This window comes from Alosa pseudoharengus, unplaced genomic scaffold, assembly GCF_046254945.1.
Source record: "Alosa pseudoharengus isolate Yale_2024_CS ecotype anadromous, Long Island Sound unplaced genomic scaffold, YU_APseudo_1.1 YU_APseudo_1.1_scf_15, whole genome shotgun sequence".
Classification (NCBI taxonomy): Eukaryota; Metazoa; Chordata; class Actinopteri; order Clupeiformes; family Clupeidae; genus Alosa; species Alosa pseudoharengus.
Window position 1 is genome coordinate 26076187 of NW_027468620.1, and position 21527 is coordinate 26097713.

At 44.5% G+C, this 21527-nt stretch overlaps 1 protein-coding gene across 2 annotated transcripts in view; it reads right to left on the reverse strand.

The window, feature by feature from the left end:
* Positions 1-16746, reverse strand: part of klhdc3 (kelch domain containing 3) — a 31750-nt gene extending 15004 nt beyond the window's left edge. Inside the window, exons 1-8 of one of the 2 annotated variants that reach the window (XM_076286044.1) lie at positions 16641-16746; positions 13865-14118; positions 11540-11716; positions 11079-11194; positions 10347-10418; positions 8604-8817; positions 7499-7585; positions 6261-6369 (exon numbers count right to left, since the gene is read on the reverse strand). In XM_076286044.1, the coding sequence (XP_076142159.1) occupies positions 6261-6369; positions 7499-7585; positions 8604-8817; positions 10347-10418; positions 11079-11194; positions 11540-11716; positions 13865-14018 (929 nt within the window). In that variant the 5' untranslated portion in view covers positions 14019-14118; positions 16641-16746. Of the gene's footprint in view, positions 1-6260; positions 6370-7498; positions 7586-8603; positions 8818-10346; positions 10419-11078; positions 11195-11539; positions 11717-13864; positions 14119-16053; positions 16576-16640 lie in introns of those variants that run through there. The other variant, XM_076286045.1, reaches the window with a different exon arrangement.
* Between the last annotated feature and the right edge of the window lie 4781 nt (positions 16747-21527).

Sequence of the window (21527 nt, forward strand, 5' to 3'; positions counted from 1 at the left end):
ACGCCCTGTCCCAGCATGCCAATCTGTCAGGCACATGATTACATCCTGTCCCCGTTCCCGACCTCCCTGACGCCGCGCCCAACGCGTGAGCGACACCTTCCTGGCTCGGAACCACATGCGTGCACGTGCTTGTCACCTCACTGATGACATCACTACCACTGCGTGTGCGCACACGCACATACAAGTGCAGGAACAAACGTAAACACACAGCAAGGCTTTTGCGTCACCGTTCAGGGTACATTCTCTTCCCGAGGTTTATTTTCAGCCAGCTGACCGAACGGATACTGGAAAGGCCCCCACTAGCCAGCATTTATCCAAATTGACCACCGCCCCCCCCACCCTCTCATTCACATTGCCAAGGCATGTGATGCAGCTCTCTGTCCAATACTGTTGCAGACTTTCGCGGTTTAGAAAAAGCAGCACTTAGGTACTGAAGCAGGTCTAACACAAGTCCCTGCCTATAACTGTGAGCATGGATGAAAGAATGCAAAAGAACAAATACAACGCAAAATTAATCTGTGCCTTCTCTGTTGGGTCTATGAAGGGAATATGCCAGTCTCCTCTCTTCAATACCCCTTTTAATAAACATATAATTGAGCAATTCCATGGACAATAGTGTTGCAGAGGCTACAAAACCTTGGCGTGCTAAATAATTGCAGAATCTCTTCAAATGCACACACTCTCAAGTCTTTTCACTGATGTGCAAATTGGAAGCCACGTCTATCTTTTGTTCTATTTTGGAGGGCCCAGGGGAAAATGTATGCTGCAGATGTCCTGATGCTTACATCGAGTTGGGCTTTCATTGGTCAGCAATCTCATCTCTGATGCTGTGGCTGACCATCTCTCCTGGCGGTGTGGGCTGGACCGGAGTAGGTGAGTGGGGGGTGGGTCTCTGTGGTGCTCTGTGTTGCTGGCTGGGAGGCAGGATCATGTTTCCGTAGGTGAGAGAGGAGGCTCCCAGCGCTCATAAATCAGACGAGGGGCAGAATTTCACGCCTCTCCGCAGCTCAGCAGGCCTGTTTACACTGCTGTAAGTGGCGTTGAATGGCCCGCCACTAACACCAGACCTGTCAGCTCCCACACCACAACACACACACATGGACCTTTACCAACCCCCGGCCATAGACCCGAGGAATGTGGACATCTATACACACCCACACCCACACACATACGCATACAGGCACACACACCCTAATTTAAGTAATGACTGAATATTGCATAGTTCCAAGTGAAAGCAAAATTATTAAAGCTATACAATTGTGCTAAAGTGTAAAAAAATAATAGAATTATATTAAAGACAAATAAACTGGAAATCCAACCAAAAGCGTAAAGGAAATGCTGCAGCTCCATCACACTACTGGTTTACAACTAGGCCGAACTATCATTATACCATCCCAAACAAATACCCAATAGCCATCTCCTGAAACTGCTCAGTTTCACACTTAAGTCTCCGTCTCTCACTTGCCCCGTCTCTCTCTCTCTCTCTCTCACACACACACACACACACTCACACACACTCACTCTCACGCACACTCACAGTCACACACACACACACACACACACTCACACACTCACACACTCACACACTCACACACTCACACACTCACACACTCTGTGGGAATATTCCAACTTTACAATCCAACCTAATGGGGACACATAGCACTTCAGTAATGATGATGCTGCTGAAATCAGCACTTTCCCACACACCTTGTGCCCGACGCCTTGTCCAGTCCTGAATATGACCCCTTTGAACACAGTGGGCCTGGGAACTTTTAATAGTTTTATTGTGCTTCACTAAACCACTAAATTATCAGCCTGCAAATTCTTCCACTTTAAGTAAATACCACAGTGGGCAGAAATATCATGGGCTGGGGGTCTGCTTTGCCTCACACTGAAAGGTAGGTTTTCTCAGGAAACAAGATGGAGGCCGTAAATCTGCAGGTCCCATTTCCTCACTGCGTCTGACGCAGCAATTACACCGGGCAGAAAACACAAGCGAGGTGTCCAGCCTCTGATTCATAGTGGCTAAATGCTGATGTTGGTCACCGTCACTCAGACAAACACAAATAAGCCTTGCGGTGTGACGGCTGTGCTGGTGGTGATTAAACAAATTTAAAACAAACAACCTGCGCAGAGATGACATTAGCATTGCCAAGAGAATTCGCAAGCTGAGCGATGATGTTAACATTCATTCTCACACTTAATAACAAGCCACAGGCATTTCATTCTGACACTTCCTCTTGTTTATCCAATCGAGTGACATGGTAAGCTTGTGGCGTTTTTTTTTTTTTACAACATTCTGCTAATTACAGAGTCGTAGTACTTCCAAAAATGGCGACAGCAATGTGTGTGAAAATTTGCACACATTCATAGGGAAGTGTGAAGTGTGTCTGTGATGGTGGAGCTGGTGTGAGTGTGTGCATGTGAGTGTGATAGTGTGTGAGACAGAGAGAGAGAGAGAGAAAAAGAGAGAGCAAGGAAGACAGGAGCAGCTGGTGGTCTCTGATCTAAGAGGCTGTGGACGCCCACTCCTGGGTCACTAGCAACGACAGCAGTGCCGTCACACACAAGAACCTTAAATGGAATAGATTATTTATAAACCTTAACACGCTTTTTAATTCTTTGTACCACTGGCTATTTGTGCATGTGTGTGTGGCTTCTTGCGATAAGTGTATTCTATACACACACACACATATATATATATATATATGACAGTGAGAATGCCAGAGTAAATGAGAATGAGAATGAGAGAGAGAGAGAGAGAGAGAAAGAAAGAAAGAGGGAGAGAGATGGGATTCAGAAGATACTGATTCAAGGCCTGTACGGTTTCCACGTCCCAAGGAAAGCATTGAGCTGGCGGCTCCAATCTCGGCCAGAAAGGGGGGACCCCCCCCCCCCCCGGCTTCCTTGCCTCTGTGTGGTCTGCTGCCTCCCCATGCGCTTGTAGGGAATCATGTTCCAATTTGTACAGTACCAAGCAACAACAGGCAGGGAGAGCAGCCTGCAGGGCCGCGGGGCGACAGACGCACCCCTGGCCACCTCTGGCCCCACACATCCACTGCCACACTTCCCCTACACCTGTACGCGTTACAGGAGAAGCACCAGCACACACGTCTGTCTGCAAGGGGTGGAGGGGTATGTGGGTGTATTTGTGTGTGTGTGTGTGCGCGCGCATGGAGGAGTTTTATACTTTCTTCAATGGAGACAATAACTATGGTGATGGCGTTCCTTACCAACACCTAATGAATTATATTGAACAAACTCACAAACCTTTCGACCTCCCCACCCCATGTGCTGAAACTGTGATGCAGAATCAATGTTTAACAGTACACTTTACACACAGGGTGGCACTAATCCCATTCAGGGAAGATGAGTGTGTAACATTACACTCATATATCTGTGATTTCATGGACTGTCGCGTGCTACTGGCATCTGTGTGAGCAAACGGCACCCATGAGTCACAGCTTCTGAGGGATGAGTGGGGGGGTCAGGTAGACTTTGGCTTTTCACTGCAAATCATTCATCATTATCATCATTTATCTGGAAGGGTCTGAGCAGACAGTTGGTTCATTAACGGCACCAATAATCATCAATAAACAGAGAACAAAGGAAGCAGCCAAACACATACACACAGACACAAGCAACCATCCTCTCTTTTTCAACCACACATATCTACATCTCACAGCTGGTTTAATGGCAGGCACGGGACTCATTAAAATGCATTAGATAAACATCTCCAACGAGTTATAGCCTCTTAATTAAAATTAATCAAATTTGTTTTGCATCAATGTTAATGAGTTATTTTAGCAATTAACAAATTCACAACTTAGTCCAGATTCCGTTCGGAAAGCACTGCTCTTTTCCCCTCTCATTTACTTTGCATTACTGTGTTCTCCTTCTTTCTTCGGTTCTTACTTGCCTTCTGTTTTTTTCCCTCCCACCCAAGTCCCTACACACAAACACACACACGCCCCCCCATCCCCAAAATTCCTCGCTCACTCCCTTCGTTTCATGCTCGTTTATAGAAGTCTGTGCGGCCCAGAGAGGAAATCATGACTCCGGAGAGGAAATCCCGCCCCTAATCCCGGCAGAGGCAAAATCCCGCGGAGTGCGTCCACTCTAATTAATAACAACAGTGTCTTCCCCCCCTACGGTCCTCAGCAAACAGACCCCTCACTCCCAGCCTTAATCCTGTTTGCACAACGCTCCCCTCGGCCCAGGGTGAGTGACAGTGCCGAGACGCCACCACCGATACCATCGCACTTCCCTACTCATCGTCCAAACACAGGCGCGAGTGCGAGCTGGTGACTGCACAGGCGCGAGTGCGACCTGGTGACTGCACAGGCACGAGTGCGAGCTGGTGACTGCACAGTCACGAGTGCGAGCTGGTGACTGCTATCCCCAAACAGTTTCCTGGTGGCAAGGCTTCACAAGGACAGAGGACCAGCTAATAAAGCACTGTTCAGAAGAATGTGTACCTTGCACTATATTGATAAGGGGTTCATTAGGCCTACTGATATACTATTTACACTGTTTCTCTATAAAGGCCAATAAAGTAAATTGTATTGTACCTGACAAGTTTCAGCTACCTTGTCTCTGTAGCCAACATCACGTGACACCTCTGATGAAGGCTACAGAGGCAAGATAGCCGAAACCTGTCAGGTACAATACAATTTACTTTATTGGCCTTTATAGAGAAACAGTGTAAATTGTACCTTGCACTTCTCTGTCATAATGCTGTTCAAACAAAGAACGATAACTATAAAGACATCACAATAACTATAAATTATATTAGGATCTTAATTGCTATAGTTATAGTATGTATCGACGTCGTCATTCACATTAGCTGGAACAATACTTTTTTTTGCTGTTATCATTACAGTTATCGTAGGGTATTCACTATCACAAAAGGGCTATAGTGGCCTAGATATTACCAAGACTGACAGATGGACTGGCCATGTTCATGATGATGCATTCCTGCAATGCGCTCATGTCAATATGGGCATCTGTCAATTGCGAAATGTTTAATTAAGCTTTTTGTTAGTTTATTATGACAGCATGAGCATGAGCAAATCTTGTACACAGAGCATTTGTACTGGATAGGATTGTAATGTTCTTATATAGTATGAAAATTCATAATAATTAAGTAAATGTAATCAAAATAAACTAATGTCAAGTGTACAACACAGTTTGTACAACACATCCTATAAAACTACAAAAGTTTAGGGGCATTAGATCAGATCTATTATTAAAATTATTTTGACTGGTGTAAATACTCTCCACATATATTCTCTTCTACTTTCTCTTAACCTCAGTCTGCTGACTGAAACAAAACCATAATCATTTCGAACAAGATGGAGATTAGGCCTACATCAGGGGCCCTTGTAGACTGATTGCTGTGGAGCCCTTGTAGACTGATTGCTGTGGTGACAGGGGTGGGAGAGCCTGCCAGCGATTATCAAAGCTACTCAGCCTGGCTCGGCTCTCGCTCTCTCTCTCTCTCTCGCTCTCTCTCTCCGGGGCCCTCTCGGCCTCAGACGGCTGAGCCAGCCCTGGCCACCTCTTCCTGCAGAGGGCAGACAGCACTGGACGGGTGGGGGGTGGCCCTTGGTGCTCTTCAATTGCCCCCCCACCACCCCAAACCTGGGCTTTCCCTCTCACACAATCAGACAGGCACAGCATGGGTTCGGCTGATAACGGCGAGCCGAGGCTGATAAAGCTGGCTGTCCAGCCCCCATTGCAGCCACCCCAAAAACCCCGCAGCCGCCGTCAGCCACCTCGCTACGCCGGCTACTGGGCCATCTGAGCCTATCAGCCTGCCCCATCTACAACAAGCTACTGGGCTATCGGAGCCAATCAGCAATCTGTATTTACACAGCTACTGGGACAGCCGAGCCACAAGACATATCTCTCACTACGAAGCCCCAGGACCTATCTGTACTCATCACCCTCCACTATCTCTCTCTAGGTAATGAAATATCATGGCTTGTTAGAGGACTCCTTCTCAGCAGCCTCTATTGACTTGAGCTACTGAGCTGTTGGGACAGACAGACAGACAGAATGGGAGACAACTGGTAAGAAGAACCTTGATTCTCCCATCGCTGACAATCAAATGAATGCTACCTCAATGCAAGCACTAACAAGGGCTTCACCACTGAAACGCAGGGGTAGATGTGTGTTTGAGCATGGCTATTGTGTGTGTCTGTGACAGTGCAGTGAAGACAGAGAGTCCTATGTGGGATTGTAGTGTAAGAAATTACCTTGTACCCCCAAACAGGATGATGCGATCTCCCACCATGCAACAGCACTGCCTCCGCCGAGGGCAAGGCCCCTTACCCTTGGGCTCTACTTTCTTCCACGAGAAAGCCTCTGTCACAATTTTAAGATACAGATAAAGAGCAGTCACACAACTGTACAGTTCAAGCCCTTCTCCATAGCTAGGTTAAATGCTTCTGCCTGTAGTGAGTAGGCCTACCTTCAGTTGGCATGGCTGTCTCAGTAAGGTTTGTCGAGATTACTTAATAAGTAATAATAATAATAATAATAATAATAATAATAAGTCTTATAATGCCATTACATGACATAGATTAATATGATTAATTCACAAAACACATCCTTATTTCCTGAAGAGTACAGACTTAAGTGACAGATAAGTGTATAGATTAAAAAATACATCAATCTGAACAAGTACAGAGTGCTATTTCCTCAAGCTACTTTCAATGTCTCGTCAGTACAGATACAAAAGCACTTCTTCTTACAGCCTTTAAAGGGCTGTGGTCCATTCACTGTTCTCCTCCTCGACATTTAGAAAAGAGACAAAGAAAGAGGACAGACAGAGAGCTTTTTGCCCTTGAAGTCAAAAAGGAGCGATTCAGAAATAGCTGGGCCCTTGTTCTCCCCCATCTCTCCCTCTCTCCTCTCTCTCGGTCTCTCCATCTCTCTCTCTGATGCAGACTTGGTGTAGTGTGCCTCAGAGGACTCCATATAAGGCAGGCCCTCTTTGCCGTGCATGGTTACACTGGCCCATTCATGAGGACAACAGCATCACCACGTTGCTACAGCAACAAGCTACTCAGCAACCAAGTGGTGAAGCAGAGGAGTGAGCTTGAAAGCGAAGCGTTCATGCTGCCATCTACTGGCCTATGGGATGTACTACATGTAACATTGGCTTCACCACCATCAGATCTAAAAACATTGCATCTCTTTTAGAGGAAGAATGAAAAACAAAAAGGCTTAATTTTTTTGGCCAAGCTAACATATCAAAAACACAGCTAAATGCTGCCGTCAAAGCATCTTGGAGATAAACAAATAGGAAGGCAAGCAAAAGGAAGCTGTGGGCAGGAGGAGGCCATCTGTGTCCGTGAGCCTGCCACGATTGCCATGGAAACCTAGTGGCTCACTGGCTCAAGTGCTGGAGGGAGAGAGGAAAGTAGGCCAGACTGAGGGGAGGATGCAGGAGAAATGGCCGTGACCAAGCTTCTCTGGATGGCCCACTCACCTGGGTTGAACTTCCACAAGTCGTTGAAGTGACGGTCCAGCCGAGCATTGTAGCCTCCAAAAATGTACAACTCTCCATTGTAGGCAACTATATTTGGGGGGGGGGGGGTACATAGAAATAGAAAGAGAGCAAATGAGTGAGGTGAATCACTACTAGAGGTGATCTAAATGAAACTAGTCATCTCAAATTCAATTTCCTCAGTGGCTCAGTGTGTAAGTGTGTGTGTGTGTACATAGAAAGAGAGCAAACTATTGAGGTGAATCACTACTAGAGGTGATCTAAATGAAGCTGGTCATCTCAAATTCAATTTCCTCTGTGTGTGTGTGTGTGTGTGTTTTGTGTGATATGAAATACACTTTTCTCCTCTCAGGTCAATTCTCTGCTGCTTAATAGAGTGTCCAGAGTCATTAGAGGAGCAGACAACTTGAGTTGGGCAGTTCATTATCCCATTCTCTACTCTTTTCGCCCCAGCTTCAAGGGGCAGCCTCAACACTTTTACAATCAGCACTTAATATAAGACTCTATAACCAGACAGGGACAAACTGGCTACTGTGACAAATAAAGCGTTTCAAGAGCAAGTTGTGAAAATTCTAGCGCATTTAGCTCACTCAGTGGCTAACAGGAGAGTGTGGATGTTGGACATCTGGTGTAGAAGAAATTGAAGTGATCCATTGAGGTACTTGGTAAACATAAGTATACTGATATACAAATCTTAAAAGCTGACACCACAGTCCAGTGAGACAAGCCTATAACTTTAGCCTTCTGCCATTTTTAAGTAAGAGTAAAAAGGATTTTAGGCTGATTCAAAAATGTCAACTTACTTTTCACAAATTTAGACAATTACAAATGTTCATTGACAGCACAGAATTGAGTGTTAAAGTCCATTGAGAGAGAGAAGGAGAGAGAGAGAGAGAGAGAGAGAGAGAGAGAGAGAGAGAGAGAGAGAGAAAGAAAGAAAGAAAGAAAGAAAGAAAGAAAGAAAGAAAGAAAGAAAGAAAGAAAGAAAGAAAGAAAGAAAGAAAGAAAGAAAGAAAGAAAGAAAGAGAGAGAGAGAGAGAGAGAGAGAGAGAGAGAGAGAGTGTGTGTGTGTGTTTGTATTCCTCACAGGCAGAGTGGCTTCTGCGTCCCTCTGGCAGCAACTGTGTGTTGGGCGTGCTGAGCCAACAGTTTGTCTCGGTGTCAAACACTTTGATCTTGTTGCAGTAGATCTCATTGTTGGAGTGGAACGGCCCGAAGCGGTCTGCCCGGCCGCCAAACACAAACATCTTCGTCCCGATGATAGTGGCTGAGTGAAAGTCCCTCCAGCGTGCTGGCGTACCCTAAAAGTTACATCAAACAAAACAGGTCAGGCATTTACCAGGCAGCCATAACACACTACACAATTACAGGCAGTTGGGAGAACTACATTTCTGTTTTTTGCTTACTGGTACATCTTTTTCAGCCAAGTCATTTCTGTGTTAATCAATGATTACAATGCTTATTACTGCTGTTCACATGGTTGTGTTGTTGGCCAAAGTAAACAAAAAAAAAAGCACAGCCAGTCTGTCTAACTCTAACTAAGAAAAAAGGAATCTGTGGGCAACACAGACCTTTCAGATTTGAAGCGACAGTGCCATCTAGTGGACCCCTATACTGAAAACACAGGCGCACACACACACACACACACACACACACACACACACACACACACACACACACACACACACACACACACACACACACACACACACACACACACACACACACACACACACACACACACACACACACACACACACACACACACACAAAGAAGTTTATTCAGGGCACTCTTGTGATGTTTCATGACTGATGACTGGAGGAACAAAGAGGCAGCATTGGGCACTTTTTTCTCCACATGTGAGTGTCGGCCATAACTGAGCAGCACCTCTCGCATGCCTCAGATGTCTCTAGCCTCAGAGCATGGTCCCCCAGACACACACACACACACACACAAGCTCTGTGGACTCTCCACACACTGGCCACGTGAATAATGCATGACACTCTCTCATGGTGGATTCTTTAAGAATGAGACAGACAGTAAAGAAGTAGGCAGAGTGGGCAGCAGAGAGAGAGAGAGAGAGAGAGAGTGTGTGTGTGTGTGTGTTTGTGTGTGAGAGAGAGAAAACAAGGAGACCTCTGAAGAGTTTGTTCTAGGTTTGGTGAGAAAGAAAGAAAGAAAGAAAGAAAGAAAGAAACAAGCAAACAAAAACAACAACAAAAAAACACCAGGTTTGGCAAATGTTTACTGAGACGGTCGTGGTTTAACGTTTAGGTCACACCTGCCTTCGAAATGAGGCCAGTCCCCCATGAAGTCATGCTACTCCACTAAATCAGCGTGCAAAGTGTAACATTGTGTGCCTTACAACACAAAGCAGATAACCGTGCACGTGTGGAGACCCACGGCCCGCGTGTACAACTAAACATAAGCACAAAAGGCCAACTGTAGAGGGAGTCCAAATCCATACACAGCCATAATCCCGTGCACAGGGCTCTTCTAGGCTCTTAATGCTTGGCACTCGCCCAGTGTGCTGTATTAGCCAGTCAGGGGGGGGACAGGGGGTTCGGAGGGGGCACCGCATTGTGCCAGCACTGAGCATTATCAGATCATGTTTTCTTTCATGTGCAACCATGTCCACTCTAAACACACGCACACAAAACTGACTCTCAATTACACACTCTCTCACACACACACACACACACACACACACACACACACACACACACACACTATGAATAGACTAGAATATGTACAATAGAATTTTGAAATACAAATGTGTTCCTTGATTAAAATAAACAGAACCAAGCGCCAGGTGATTATCCTCCTTACCCTTGCATTGACTAGAGACCAGACCATATTGGTGGTGTCCAGCTTGTGGATGTCGTTGGAGAAACAGTCAGCCTGAAAGAGGTAAGACAATTGGTGCTTAGTTTTGGGAATTTACAGGAAATGTCTTTATGCTGTTCAATAAGAAAACAATTACTAAGAACTAGACTATCTAATAATGGTTTTCAGGTCACACAGTGACTCAAGAATAAGTGACATTGACTTCCTTGCCACTGGATATTTTTTTCCACGTCCCTCTTCATAAGATCGACATAAAAAAGGACATCAAAGTCAACTTCAAAGGGAATAATACATAACTCTACAGACTCTGTTATGGAATTGAAATCTATCCACACAGAATGCTTTAAGACATGAGCTGAACCTGAAAGCTACAAGCTAAATTCCCTGTGTGCACTGTTGTGTAAAAGTCAAAAGCAGCCAAGAATAAACGCTGCCCAAACAACTGCAGTGCTGCAGCACACACACTGACAGAGTAGTAGCTAAACACTCCATTTGTTCCTTCCCTGAATCTCCTGATTAATCTGGTCTTTTCTGGACGATTATCACCTTCCCCACAATAACACAGACTCAACTAAGGGTATCTGGTGTCTGCCACTGACAACACGTCGATTAGTCACAGACAATAAGGGCAGAATTAGCGAAGGGCTTTCCATATATTAGCAAGTGTGGAGATGAGAAAGGCCGAGTAATAAAAGCATTGGCTGTGACACCCACCAGTTGTTCATAGCCTCCAAAGATGTACATGGCTTTGCCCAGGACGCAGGCGGAGTGGCCATCCCGTGCCCCTGGGACCGTCCCCGAGATCTTGGGTGTGAACCAGCGGTGATGGTCTGGAGCAAAAGGGGGAGAAGAGAGGAGGGAACGTGTGCTTTACCCTGTAGTGTTTGAAGGTCAACGTCATGAAGAGTGACTGCATAATCTCAATATGCTAATAATAGATGGGCTAATGCAGTTGTTAGAGGTGTAAAGCTTTAAATAAAGGCTCTCGGGGGGACCTCTGACAGTTCATCAGTTTATGAGAGAGAGAAAGAAACAGAGAGAGAGAGAGAAGGAAAGAAAGAAAGAAAGAGTAGCATGTGACAATTACAAAGAGAACACAACAAACATATTGTGTCCTGAAACACTTTCAAGATAAAAGCTGGGGGGACAAGTAGGCGTGTTAGGGATCCACTTACTGACGTCAAAGGCGTAGAGGACGTTGCAGGCCCCCTCCGTGTCGTTGCGGCCGCCCCAGATGTAGATGGTGTCTTCCACCAACACAGCCGTGTGGCCGTAGCGCATGTAGGGCACCTCTCGGGCACGCTCCCTGCCTCCTGTACGCACTGGGGGCAGCTTCGTCCAACGCAGAGACACTGGCCGAGGAACAGACAAGGAACAAAGGACTTAGGTCCTTAGAACTTAGGTCCTTAGAACTTAGGTCCTTAGGACTTAGGTCCTTAGGACTTAGGTCCTTAGGACTTAGGTCCTTAGGACTTAGGTCCTTAGAACTTAGGTCCTTAGAATTATATGGACACTGCCGTATCTACCACAGCTTGTGTACAGATGGAATCAACCTCACCATCATCATTCAAAGTGGTGTGTGGGTGTGTGGGAAATGGAAAATAGACTTGACTGTGTGTGACATTTCTGCTGCAACTAGGGGTGATATCACTGGAGCCCTGGCTTTCCGAATTAAAACCACATATTTACAAGTACAAAGCGCACAAAGAGAAAGCATGATTCAACCTCTTTTAAAATAAACACATAGCAATAAACCCGAGTGCGAGGTGAGGTTGAAGTAAAGAACTCACAAATTAAAAAAACTTGAGAGAATTACATCACCGCCCCAACACGTTTTAAAACCCACCACAAGCACATGTGCACTGGCCCACCAGCGTATGTGTTGCGAGTTAATTAATTTATCTTGCTCAAAATCACCATGACTGATACAAATGAGTCATCGACCTAGTATCAAGACCGTGAGATTCAGAGATCAGCACATCTTATGAGCCAGACTTGCAGCATTGACATGACCCCAGTTCGGCCCGGACCGTCTTCCTATTAAGGTGAAGTGGCATGGCATACTGTAGATCCTCCCTTCACTCTCACACACTAAGCGGTCTGCTGTCTCATGGGTCATGCCACTTTAAAACGCCAGGCTCTCCTGCTTTCAGAGAGTGGGGTCTGGTCTCCTAGCAGCCACGTCTGTAGTCTTCAGCATGCAGTCATAACTCACTACTCTGCTATGGCCCAATCCAGCCTAGCACCATGTGCGGAGTAGTCACATGCCTTGCCCCTCGGCAGGAAGCTAAAGGGATAAATACAACGCCTAGATTACTCATATACCTGGTGCATATGATGCAACAAGCATGTGCAATGTAAACTGTAAATTACCCAGAGACGTTAGGTGCAAACAAGGTCACAACCGCTTCAGGCGGCCTGTGGACACCTGGAGTAGCAAAAGCGGTTTTGTCAGAGTGACAGGTGAGGAGACCTCAATCGGGGTCAGCAGGGGGGTGCTTTATCAAGGTGTCAAGAAGGCTTGCAAAGAACTTCCTTCACACCTCCAACATGCAGGCAGGCAGGCAGGCAGACAGACAGACAGACAGACAGACAGACAGACAGACAGACAGACAGACAGACAGACAGACAGACAGACAGACAGACAGACAGACAGACAGACAGACAGACAGACAGACACACACACACACACACACACACACAGAGAAAAAGAGATGCACAAAGGATACCACCAGCCAAGAGTCTAAAATTGGACCATGGAAAATAGAATTAGTACTGTATTTAAATATATTGTGCTATCCAAAGTACAGTATGTGTTGGTAAATAAAAGAGCAACAAGGGGTTGCGACAAACCCTCACTACCAATACCACCTGCTTCAGCTCATTGCTTTAACACTCAATAAACTGTGTTATACGTCTGCCTCTTTGTCAACCCTACTGCAGTACTCCGTGTTCCTCTAGCAAACACAGGATTTTGGACTTTTTACCCATGAGGCTATTATGTCTACAGCATGGGGGGTGGGGGGTAGCAGATAAATGAAAACCCCATAGAATCTTTGGGTCACATTTCAACCCTGTACAGATTCTGAGTAACCAAACACTGGGCAAGCACATGCGAGCCCTCAGTTATCTGCTGAAGACCTTAGGCCATCATTAGACCATCAAAGAACAGTTTCATGTGTTTCATCATACACACATTACCACAGTGTGCACCTGACCTGTGCTAAAGGCACATAGATAAGCGATGGCATACATATTACCCAACTATGCAAAAAAACAACCTCAGTACTGACACACACTTCATCTTAATGAACCCAGAGGACACACACAAACACAAAGACACCATCATGAAAACAGCAGTGCAATATACTTATACATTCTTTCCTCTCCTAACTCCAAAGAAAACACAATTGTGGGTGTACCCCACTCAATTCATGTCAAAGACATATTTATTCTTCACTAATGGTAAGGATGGCACCACATATCCACGCGCCACTCACCTGTGTTGAAGACGTGCACATCGATCTGCCGCAGCGTCTCATAGTCCTCGCCGGAGCAGTACCCGCCAAACGAGTACACCTTATGACCCACGGCCACGGCGGCATGATTGACCCTCCGCGGCCCTCCTTCCAGGTGCACCGACCAGCGCAACATCCCACGCGCGGGCACCTCCCTCCCTGCCGGCCGGCCACTCCTTAGACCATCTCCACCAGGCCTGGAATGAGCCCCATCAAGCTGTGCCTGCTGCCAGACCCTGTATGGCGGGGAGAGTGGGGTTGGGTGAGACGGGGGAGGGACCGTGAGACAGAAAGAAGCACACACAGGAGACCTGAACAGAGGAGGGGCAGAGTTGCCTTCCCATGTTGTTGGTGCTGGGTGACGCTGATGACAACACCACTAAAGCCCTGGGCTAACGGTCCAGGGTGGGATATTTTAAGAATCAGAGGCCTGTCAGTCACACCTCGAGTCACTGTGACACTCTCTCAACACAACGCCCCAACGTGCGGTCATATCTAAGATCTGCTCAATGCAGTGAACGAAACTATGTCCCCTGAGAAGAAACAGGCCTCCACACAGACATTCCAACGGCAAAACCTGTTCTCATGAATACTTCAAAAAAGCAGTAACCACAACACAAAACACAGCTCAGTTGCAAAGCCGCAGCATTAAAGCATTGGTTTCACACAACCTCACAGAGGGCTCTTTGTCCTGTACAAAATAAACCAAGAATAGTCTGTGTTTTTTTTTTTTTTTACACTTCACTCAACATTAACAGGTTAAGATAGTTCTCCGCAATGCTATGCACCCTTTGACTTGAGATCAGAGCTGGGGTCATGCATCCAGCTCCTTCCTAGTCCCACTCTGAGGGTGCGCTGCGCTCCAGAGCACAAACCCGAGGCACCCCTGTAAGGTTAGCTCATGTGTGCATGTGTGTGTAGGCTAAGCACAGAGGTGCACAGGGGAGGGTTTCTGGAAGTGTGTGCCCTGGAGAGAGCCAGTGAGTATATTTAGCTAGAACATGATAGCTTGTGATTTATAGACATCATCCGGGCTTCACCTGACACCCCTCTGGCAAGTGCTGGGGGTCACCCTTATGCACTCAACACTATAGTCATTTCTCTCATTCTATGTTCGCTTAGTGGATTGACTAGACTGCACACTTGAGATCTTAATCAGAAAAAAAAATGCTTTCACTGACCAAGAAAGACCAGGAAAATGAATTACTGCAAACAAATGAGTAACTGCAAATAAATGAAAATGAATGACGCAAACGTACACCTGACAACCATCAGAGATTTACCATAGCCTTGTGATACAAATACACTTGGCTATATTAGACCCTCTATGAGACAACATTCTTGAGGGGCTTAACAGAAAATAACAGTCACTGGAAACATGAGCTGCGGATAATTAAAATAGTCGACTATTCTAAGTGAACTCCAGCCTTCTGTTTCCTTCATAAAACACTCACATGATAACTTCAACCAGGCCTGTATTTACAAACAGTGCAGCATTTCACCTGAACAACACTGCTGGTCCTCCGATTTAACCTTTGACACTATGAAATTAATGCTGGATTGTTATGCTGTGGAATGCCAATAGTCACATGTGCGCTTAAAAACACAAAATGAGTTCGCCTATAAATTGTACATTTTTAAGGAATGTACACGCCATGACTGTCTGTTTAGCAAGCTAACGTTAACTATGCTAACTACCACCACAAAGCTATTCTGTAACGTTCAGCAGCTACTTGCTTGATAACCGTTTTAAATCAAGCTTACGAGGTCGAATGTCATAAATAGCGCAGCATAGCTAACAACAGTTTGGGTTACAAACTGTTCAAAAACAGGTAAGGCCAGTGTCGGTATATTGGGTTCATCAATACTCAGATGGATTATTGTCAAAACAACGTCCAATGTAGCTGAAATAACGTCAACGTTACAACCACGTTAACGTTAGCTCTGCGGTTGACGAGTTGAGTGTTAACGTTAATGTATCTATGGTTGACAGTAACTAAAGTCGACAAACCAAACGTATAGTTGTAATTTACTGTGCGGAGTTCAATAACGACTAAGGGACAACATTTACAGTTAAGTTAACGTTACCGCTTTCCCAGCGTATGAACAGGTGGCTAGCCATAGCTAGTTAGCATTGGAAAAGTAACGTTAACGATAGAATAATACATTACCTCTCCGCATAAATCCCTTTGACAGATATAATCCGACTTTGTTTGCAAAGGCACAAGCAGTGGCTTTGGATTCCCCTGCAAAAACGCTCTAATAAATTTTGGTCACCAGTGTACTTGTGTTAGCATAAACGTTGCTTGATTGGACAGCTAACGTCAACTGACCACTATAAGCTATCCGTTAACGTTAGCTGCTAGCCTGCAATGTTCAAAATCTTGGCTAGAGTAGGCTAGACTAATGCCATAGCGTCAACATTTATTGTTCACAGCTTTGTTTACAAGAATGGCTTGCGTGAACGTTTACCATGCAATGCGTTAAAGCGAAATTATGTTTAATGCAACGTTACTGAGGTTACGGTTTTGATGAGATGCAACGTTGAACAACTTGGACGTTGCCTAGCCAAAGCTAACGTTAAATTGGTCAGTGAACTGTAGCGTTAGCCAGTTTCACTTTCCTCTATCTCATACGTGTTACTTAACCGTAACAACTGCCTAATTACATTCATACGGCATCTGCCATTATGAAAAGTAGCTTGCCAGCTGAAAGTAACGCTAGTTACCAAGCGAAAATGCATTACCGTGAACGTTACCTTAATAACAGGACAGACGACGATTCACTCCCTTAACTTCACTTGGCCTTCGTGACGTAGAATGTTTACGATGGAGTGACAAGTCAGCTCCTCCAAAGAGCAACCTTGCCTACTCGCAGCATCAGCAGTGTAGAATCTCGTGTCGTTAACATTAGTTGTTAAGTAATCTTAACTACTGAAAAGTTATTTAAAGTCACTCAAAGTGTCATTTGGAATTCATGCACAAAAATATTAATTCCAGGGCAATATGTTTACAAATAGAGGGCATTTTTAGAGACAGTCAAGCAAAAACACCTAGTCTACTGTGTTCGACACCAGTTTTGCGTGTTAAAAATGGTAACATTACCGTCTTTTGTTTCATGGTATGACCTACACAAGTTTCATGGCTACACACCAAATTGGTGCGTCTAGATTTCTAGGCTACAGATTGACATTACCAGAGCCCGTTTAGAAATTGAGGTTGACTGCCCCACAGTGTCCAAATTTGGTACTGACAGGTCGCTGATGGATTTCTTCCTTTACTGTTTGAAAGGAAAAATCCAGGTGCAGCCTAATGACAATGTCAAATCAATTTTAGACAAATAGATGTTTCAACTGTTGTCTCTTGGTCATGGACATGTAGCTTAGGTCTATTTCCGCCAGGAAGGTTTTAAGAGCTGTCACTTGCTGTAGCTGAGGGCAATTTCTGGTGAATTTTCAGACTTTCAGGTGAATCTGTTTATTTGCAGCATAGGCCACTATACTCAAATAGAACATTTCAGACTTTACTTTAATGCATGGTCAAATTCTGCCATAGCCTACATTTACAGAGATCTTTCAAAATTCCAAATGTACTGATTTATCAGTAGCCAATTTCTTATCATTAGGCCTACTTCATGAAGAATTTTGACTATTTAGGTCTTATTGTGAAAAATGTTGGCTTGGTGATAGATTTTGATAGCCTGGAAATAATCCAAACTCATTCATGAAGTGAATAGTCTGGTGACACCTGCATCGCGGCAGGCACTAACTTTGAAATCATTGGTCCAGCCATACCAATCATTCACCAGAGAGTCCTAACTTTACTTCCTACTTCGCCTAAACTTTACAAACCAACAAAGCATCAACAGTCAGGAAACAATGTATGTGGAGCTTCCTTTGCTGTAAATACATTTCTGCTTTTTTCCAACTACATTTTTGATGTTTGCAGGTGTTGCTGCTTCTGTTTGTCACAATAAGTTTCAGTTTCGTCTTACCCTCTCGTCGCTGATTGGCCTGACATTTTTCTTGCCTGAAGGAAATGGTTATAAACTATGGCGTTCCAGACTAGATTTCCCTGACATAAGATCTGGGTGGGCTTGTCCAGGCTAAGATTTTGATAGGTTTCAAGTTAGTCTCAGAACACTGGTTGCTTTCCACAATAGACCAGCAGAGAGCAGCAGAGAAAGGTGTATGTGATCCTGGTGGCTGTGAGAGTGACCGAGCCACCAAGTTGCTAGGCTACCATGCTCTGTCCAACTGAGTTTGATGGGAGAATTGTGATCATGACCTTTAGGTTCTACTACAGAGGTCATTATGTCTGGGATAGCAACTGACAAAAATGTGCTTCTTCCAAATGTTTGAACATAGGATTGTAATTTGAGGATTTTTTTTTTGTTCTGTTCAGAATTCAGGAAAATGTACAGTGTGTCTATATTTAAGAGTGATTATGCCACTATTTTATTTTCAAGTTTGTGAGGCAGTGTTTTCGTATTTGAAAGTATTTGATCATTAAATGTTTAATATGCAGTGGTGCATGATGCTCTCAATGGCAGTTCAGAACAGTGATGTGGGGCAAGGAGTGGCACAGCATGGAATGTTATTACAACTTTTTGGATTAAAGCTGCAATGACTGCAGATGCTGGTTGATGGTCTTTTCTCAAAAAGGAATAGAGGTTATGGAAGAAAAAACACACCAAGGTTTTTATTAGATATTCTAAATGCTTTATAACAAAACACGTTTTGAAAATAATTTAAAAGCCTTGTTACAAATCAGAAAGGCCTTTTTTATAGTTTCCAAAAACATATTGCGAATATTTTATGAATGTCAAGAGACTCCGCTTTCTGTCTAAACAACTGAAAAGTATCTGAGTGTAAGCATTTGTTCAGATGAGCAGTATTTCTTCCATAAATATATCATTTTGTCATATCTAGCATATTGAATTTCATATCACATCAATTTGTGGTCGTTCTGGCACATTTTTCATAGAGATGGTGGGATATAGCTAGTTTGTTCATTAAGAATGTCAGCTGTCTGAGTTTTTGACATTCATATGCCATGTTTCTTATGGGTAGGACAGCACATTCTCTGAGGAGACAACTGGCACAGGTGATTAGTAGGTGGGGCAAGTGAGAGGTGTGGTCTCAGCTGCCCCTAAATATGCCACACAGTCCATGCCCAAGGGCCATGCTCCCTGAGGGAGAGATCTGATTGGCTGATCATGAGTGGAGGCATTCTGACCCTATGCCAGCTGTTAGCCACCAAGACAATGGCAAGATTGTCCTCCTCTCAGACCCCAGAACAGCTGCCTCCTGCCTGAACAGTGTAGTCAAAGTTAAAGCGCTCTTGGCCTGACAACCACAGGCCACACAACTAAAAACAAGATGTCTTTGAACATATAAAGGCATTAACCTCAGGGGATCTATTTTCAACAACAGACTTCGTCATGTGGTGCATTACCAAAATCACAATCAGCATTTATTTCAGTAACAAGACAACCCAAGGGCAGGAAGAAAACTTTGTTAAATGTTGGTCCAGCTGTTGATGAATGTCCTTACATTGAAAGTATTGTGTACATGTACCATCTTTCACTATAGTGGAAATGGTTTTCCTGAATTGAAAAGAGGAATATTCAGCTCAACACTCATGTCATTCATGACACAGGCCCCCTTGATTCAGAGTTACTTGTTGTGGTTCTGACACACGTTCTGGTCTCCCCGTTATCTCGAAGAATTACTTTTGGCCACACTGTTTCATTATAATATTTTCCTGTAATGTTATGAATAATGGTATGTAAGGAAAATGTTAGTAACAGTTATGTTATTCCTTTTGTCATGTAATTGAAGCACTTAAGACCACCTGCCTGAGTGTGTGCATGTCTGTGTCCCATATATGACCATGTTGAAACACCCAGTTGGATTTGTGACTATGTGTGGCTACACTCCTATTTCCTGCACACAGTGGCTCTGCCTTCTCTGAACACAATCTTCCCTGTCCTGTCCACCCTCTTCACGATTGAGACCGTGATGAGAGAATGCGAGTCAAAAACAACTGCTAAAACCAACAGTTGTTCCCTCAGTGTGGGCTGGCCCGTCCGCTCCGGTCAAACCCCATGATGGCACAGCTCTGAAATGCGCTGTGGCAGGAAAGGCTTCGGCCACGGCCCGAGAGCGGTCTGTCTAGTTGACGTTTCTGCTAGCCACTGTGGACATGGAGGAAGAGGGCCTTGCCACAGGCAGCAGTAAATCCTGTGTAGAGGCAAATAAACACTTTCACAGAGAGTAGGAGAGAGTCATAGCTTCTGTGGGTCATACCATCATAGTTTGTCAGCGAAGTTTATTTCTTGAATTTCCCCTGGGGATCAATAAAGTATCTATCTATCTGTCCTATCTAACACCAATTAATTATGTCCTGCTCATGTCCTTTCAGTCTAATTAGACCTCATTTCATTCTTCATTTCCTTCATGCCCTTTCATTTCATTCATATTACAGTATATCATTGCAGGACTCAGCTATGCAACTATGAAGTCCAATCATCATCACTTTGGTAAAACTGCACACAAAGAACAATATGAGCACACCATACAAAAATGCAACCCGTGCTTGACAGGTATGAGCATTCAACTCATTTAAAAGCTTTGTGTATACTATGACACTGTTGATCATGTGGCATTTTATCCTCCATAGCCTATTGATATCTTTTTATTAGGTCAGGCGAGTACAAAGTATTATATTGCCAAGGCAAAAGAAACAGCCAGAAAGTGAGTGAATGACTGAGTGAACATTAGTGTGAATAAAGCAGAGTGCAATCAACAGAGAGAGCAGGAGTGAGTGAGAGAGCTAGCAACCCAAGATGATGTCACATAGCATGATCTAATTTCAGGGCAACATGATTGAATCATACATTTTCCCCTAATTTGGTGTGTGTGTGTGTGTGATTATGGTGTGGGGGGGGGATTAAATGAACACTGTTCCTTTTTTCAGCATGCGGGATCGGTATGTTCTTGATCTTCATCTGCCGCTCTGATTGAGTTCAGCCCACTCTCGTCATCTCAGGGTGATGGCGAAGGAAAAAAGGGGGCATCACACCTCTATAACTCAACATGTGTGGCGTGTCATTCTACGTGTCTCCATTGGGTTTCTTTGGAAAAAAAGACATTTTGTTATTATGTGTCAGAGCCTTTTAATTAACACCAAATGATATGTTTAATACATGTATTTGAGGTTTAGATGTATTGCAAACAAAATAGCTACAAAGCACTTCTTTGCGTCAGAGTTGAACAATGAACAACCCAATTGAGAAAGCACCCATTTCAACAGATGACTGCTGTAGGTAATCAGTCTAACTCCTGGGCCTTAATGCCTTGCATGTTTTTCATCTTTCTCTTGACAGAACTCATCAGTGACCCTCTTTATTAGTTGACCACGACGGACTTAGCTAATAAGGGCCATTTTTCAGTTTATGTTTTCTCTCTGGTGTTCTTGAAGTGAGGATGGATAGAGTGTTTTCGTGGTCAGACACTGGGTCCAGGAACACTGTTGAGAATCCTTGGTTCCTTGGAGCTTTAACAGTCTGCAGCTGATCGTGAGCCTCGGCCCCACCATCTGATAGAAAAGACAACTGACACATCCACAGTAGTCCAACAAAT